This window comes from Cicer arietinum, chromosome 6 (genome assembly GCF_000331145.2).
Source record: "Cicer arietinum cultivar CDC Frontier isolate Library 1 chromosome 6, Cicar.CDCFrontier_v2.0, whole genome shotgun sequence".
In the NCBI taxonomy this organism is placed as follows: Eukaryota; Viridiplantae; Streptophyta; class Magnoliopsida; order Fabales; family Fabaceae; genus Cicer; species Cicer arietinum.
The window spans coordinates 70,265,347-70,270,422 of NC_021165.2; the positions used below are offsets into that span (position 1 = coordinate 70,265,347).

Here is a 5,076-nt window from a genome sequence, read left to right on the forward strand (position 1 = left end):
AATGATTAACACTCATAAAATTAGAATAAAACACAGTAAAAATTTAACTTTCAACTTCATAATTTTTTTATATTTTAAATTTAATTAATAATATATAAATAATTAATATATCTAAATGATTCTATATTATAAAATTATATTAATTATGTATTTTTTAATTTAAAAATCTAAAAAAAACTGAAAAATCCACTTTTAAAAATAAAAAAAAAACTATTTCTAATAATAGAGATTAAAAAGTACAAATTTAAACCAGTGCAGTAGACCCATCCTCGTTGATATCGAGGAAGTACATTTACCAATTACTAATTTGTTTTTAAAAAGAAGGAAAACTTGTTGATTAATCAATGGCACATGGATTACGTTACTAATCCCTCTCTCTCTCTCTCTCTCTCTCTCTCTCAAAGCTAGACAGAGAAACCAATAAAACAAGCAACCTCACTCTCACTCTCTCTCTCTCTCACTCACACTCACACTCTCACTCTCACACTTACTCCACTCGTGCCTCTCTCTCTACTTGCTACCTTGCTGCTGCATTCTAGGGGAAAATGTGTCTTTACTCACAACACACTCTAAACCAATAGATCTGACACAACACTAACTCCTATGACCTTCTCACTACTCTTTCCATCTTTTACTTCTTATGCTTTTCTTCAACTTCCCCAACATTGTCCATTGTCATGAATTCTTCTACCCCTTTTGAGTTTTAGTTTCTTTTGTTTGTTTGTGTCACAAAAATGGTTCCAAGTTTAGATTTTTCCAAATGGGTTAAAGAGTGTTCAAAATCAAGGTCTTCTACCCCTTTTGAGTATTAGTGTCTTTCAAGTGTTTGTTTCATAAAAAAGGCCCAAAGTTTAGATTTTTTCCAAATGGGGTTGGTTTAAATTGAGTTCAAATTCCAATTCAATGTCTTCTACCCCTTTTGAGTATTAGTGTCTTTTGAGTGTTTTTTTACACAAAATTGGCTCCAAGTTTAGATTTTTCCAAATGGGGTTTGGTTAAAAAGTCTTCAAATTTAAGGTGTTAAGTGTCTTTTGAGTGTTTGTTTCACAAAAATGGTTCAAAGTTTATATGTTTCCAAATGGGGTTGGTTTAAAAAGAGTTCAACTTCAATGTCTTATATCCCTTTGAGTGTTAGTGTTTTTTTTGAGTGATTTTTTCACAATAATGGCTCCAAGTTTAGATTTTTCAAAGTGGGGTTGGGTTAAATTGAGTTCAAATTCAACATCAAATTCAAGAAAAGGAAACCCTGTTGTTGTTACTATGGAGAATCCAAACTACTCAGTGCTAGAAATTGATGGTCCTGATTCAGCATTTCAGCCAGTTGAAAAAGATAGAGGCAAAAATGCCAAACAATTCACATGGGTTTTGCTTCTCAAAGCTCATAAAGCTGTTGGTTGTTTAACTTGGTTTGGAAATTCTCTTTGTTCATTGTTAAGTTCTCTCAAAAAAAGACTCATTTTTTGTTCTATTGAAAATGACAGTGATGATAAATCTATGAAAGCAAAGTTACTTTTTAGAGTGATTGTTGGATTCTTATTCATGGCTTTGGCATTTCTTTCATTTGAACTTGTTGCTCATTTCAAAGGATTGAATTTGAATTACTTTAATCACAATCATAGTAATTTTCATGTTCCACAAACTTGGGAGATTAAAGGGATGTTTCATGAAGCTTATGTTAAGTGGTTGGAGTTTAGAGTTGATTATATTGCACCCTTGATTCAATCTTTATCAAATTTTTGCATACTGTTGTTCTTGATTCAATCTGTGGATAGAATGGTGTTGTGTCTTGGTTGCTTTTGGATCAAATTCAAAAAGATTAAACCAATGATTGTTGATGGAGATGGTGAAGATGATTTGGAAGGTTCTAATTATGGATATCCTATGGTACTTGTTCAGATTCCTATGTGCAATGAGAAAGAGGTGACACTTTTTTTTCTTATTCATTCGTGATTCTTGTGTACTTTGTTAGTTTTAGTACATACCTACTATTTTTTCTTTTGTTTTAAAAAAGAAAGATTTTTTTTGTCGGTGGTGACAATAATCCCAAAACCAATCAATTATTAAGTGGTTGCTTTGAACGTGTTATGATGATAATCCATCAATTCCCACCTATCTCGGTGCGTGTTTTGTTTTGCAGTGACAAAAATTGATTATTTGAATATATCCACGTGTAGAGTGAGTTGAATGATAAATTTCAGTGTAAAAATCATGAAGGTAAAATCAATTCTACTCGATAACATTCAAACATAAAAATCTCCAGAATCAATTTTGGCATTCCCAAAAGTGAAACCAAACCTGCACTAAGTTTTTCTGCACTTGGTTTCATAATGAAATATGCTATGTTGTCTATATATAAGGTGTCAACTGGTAAGAGTTTGACTTGTAACGTTAAGAGACGGAGTTCAAATCTTCCGGATATAGTTGTTAAATGGTCATTGGTGCCACTTTAATTAATAATAATTTCTCCCTTCCTAAACTTTTTCTTTTTGAAAAAAATGCTATGTTGCATTCTATCCATTAGTGATCTCAAAAGAAGTAACTAGTAGAGTATAGTTGACTACATGATGCCACTGTTTGGAACTTTTGGATTAGTACTCTTTGTTACCATTTGATTAAGAATCATGAATTGATGATGATGACTTTGTTATTCATTGTAGGTATATGAACAATCTATATCTGCTGTCTGCCAACTTGATTGGCCGAAAGATCGGTTGCTTGTTCAAGTTCTGGATGATTCCGATGACGAGGGGATACAATGGTTGATCAAGGGGGAAGTGTCTAAGTGGAATCAAAGAGGTGTCAATATCATCTACCGTCATAGAAAGTTTAGAACCGGTTATAAAGCGGGAAATCTCAAGTCTGCGATGAACTGTGATTATGTGAAGGATTACGAGTTTGTTGCAATTTTCGATGCCGATTTCCAACCGTGTCCTGATTTCCTCAAACAAACTGTTCCACATTTTAAGGTGGCTAAATTTGTTTCAGTTTCTTGTTATTCCGTAATTTATCCAGCAGTTTCGTGATTTTATTTTCACATCTTGGTTTGCAGGGAAATCCTGAGTTGGCATTGGTTCAAGCTAGGTGGACTTTTGTGAACAAGGATGAGAATTTACTCACAAGACTTCAAAATATTAATTTGTGCTTCCACTTTGAGGTTGAACAACAAGTTAATGGAATCTTCCTCAATTTTTTCGGTTTTAATGGAACTGCTGGTGTTTGGAGAATAAAAGCACTTGAAGAATCCGGTGGTTGGCTTGAGCGAACTACCGTAGAAGACATGGATATCGCAGTCCGTGCTCATCTTGATGGTTGGAAATTTATCTTTCTCAATGATGTAAAGGTAACATCTGGTTTCAATATTTTCAATCTGCCTGCAGCCAAGAATGGCTGTAGTATTACTGATTTCGAAAGTTAGAATGAACTTGATTTGGGTGAAGTAATCTAAGAAACACAGATACCTAACATGACACTGACAAATAGACACCAATAATTTAAAAGATGAAAGTGATTGAGTGTAAACCACATGTGTCGGTGCGTATTGGTGTTTGACACAGACACGTAGAGATGGAAAGAGGTCAGGTCGACTGACAGAAACCTAAACACCAGTTAATATGTTAAATTTGAGTTGCAGTTGGTCTAAAGTCTAAACATTAAGAACACTTCTTTCAGGTGCTTTGTGAGCTTCCTGAATCATATGAAGCTTATAAGAAACAACAACATCGATGGCATTCCGGTCCGATGCAACTCTTTCGGTTGTGCCTTCCGGCCATCATAAACTCTAAGGTTAAGTATTTTCTTTCATTGTGTTGCATTTCACAGTTTTGACGAAAAACACAATCTAAACCTGTTATGGTGTCATAATATTTTTGCAGATTGCATTCTGGAAGAAAACAAACCTTATATTTCTATTCTTTCTACTTAGAAAGCTAATCCTCCCATTCTATTCATTCACATTATTCTGCATCATTCTTCCATTGACAATGTTCGTCCCCGAAGCCGAGCTTCCTATTTGGGTTATTTGTTACATTCCTGTATTCATGTCATTCTTGAACATTCTCCCCGCCCCAAAATCCTTTCCCTTCATCGTACCTTACCTACTATTCGAGAACACAATGTCGGTAACCAAATTCAACGCCATGGTATCTGGTTTGTTCCAATTAGGAAGTTCCTACGAATGGATCGTTACCAAAAAATCTGGCCGATCATCTGAGCCTGATCTATTAGCTGCCGAAGAACGCGATTCAAAGGCAATGAGTCTCCAACTTCATAGAGGAACTTCCGATAGTGGCCTTTCCGAGCTTAACAAGATCAAGGAATTACAAGAAACCATTCCTGCAAAGAAAATGAACAAGATATATAAGAAAGAGCTAGCCCTTGCATTTTTGCTGCTGACCGCGGCCATTCGAAGCTTGTTATCAGCTCAAGGGGTGCACTTCTACTACTTATTATTTCAAGGTGTGTCATTTCTCCTTGTAGGTTTGGATTTAATTGGAGAACAAATGAACTAGAAGATCAAATAAGAATATGTGTAAATTAGAAAATTTTATTATTATACAGTTAGGCCAACCAATATGGATTGATGCTAGAAAAGTTGGTTTTGGCAGTTATATTCAAGGTTCATGATTATGGCTCGAGTAAAATGTCGAAAGCCGCCACATGTCAAATCATAAATAAGTTTGTTATTTTTCAATTGTCTTCATAGAAACTTTTCTGTTTTCTTTTGGTTTTCTTGTACTTTGATTGTTTTCCACATTACAATAATTTTTTTTTTCATTTTCAATTTTCTGTAATATAACATGATTCATTGTCACATTTAGTTCATTTGTATCTTTTGAATGACATGTGAAAATTCCTTCAATCTTAGCCATTCAATATGTTTAAAATATGTAGTTGAAATATGAATCATCCGATTAAGATCGAACGGTGAACAAGTCGATCTAATCTAATTGTGCACGCGAGTCCTTTTGAATGACATGTGAAAATTCATTCAATCTTAGCCGTACAGTATGTTTAAAATATGTTGAAATATGAATCATCTAATCAAGATCGAACAAATCGATCTAATTTAATTGTGCA

At 34.0% G+C, this 5,076-nt stretch overlaps 1 protein-coding gene across 1 annotated transcript; it reads left to right on the forward strand.

Moving 5' to 3' along the window:
- The first annotated feature begins 401 nt into the window (after positions 1 to 401).
- On the forward strand, positions 402 to 4,858 carry LOC101506891 (probable xyloglucan glycosyltransferase 5). The gene is made up of 5 exons (XM_004507478.4): positions 402 to 1,920; positions 2,658 to 2,966; positions 3,050 to 3,340; positions 3,670 to 3,783; positions 3,873 to 4,858. The coding sequence occupies exons 1-5, from the start codon at positions 1,165 to 1,167 to the stop codon at positions 4,506 to 4,508; spliced, it is 2,106 nt and encodes a 701-aa protein (XP_004507535.1). The 5' UTR covers positions 402 to 1,164; the 3' UTR covers positions 4,509 to 4,858.
- The last annotated feature ends 218 nt before the right edge of the window (positions 4,859 to 5,076 follow it).

Excerpts from the sequence above, each read along its gene's own strand:
- LOC101506891 (XM_004507478.4), top strand. The coding sequence starts at position 1,165 with ATGGCTCCAAGTTTAGATTTTTCAAAGTGGGGTTGGGTTAAATTGAGT. Across the intron at positions 1,921-2,657 it reads CTATGTGCAATGAGAAAGAG|GTATATGAACAATCTATATC; the intron begins GTGACACTTTTT and ends TATTCATTGTAG. Across the intron at positions 3,784-3,872 it reads CGGCCATCATAAACTCTAAG|ATTGCATTCTGGAAGAAAAC; the intron begins GTTAAGTATTTT and ends ATATTTTTGCAG.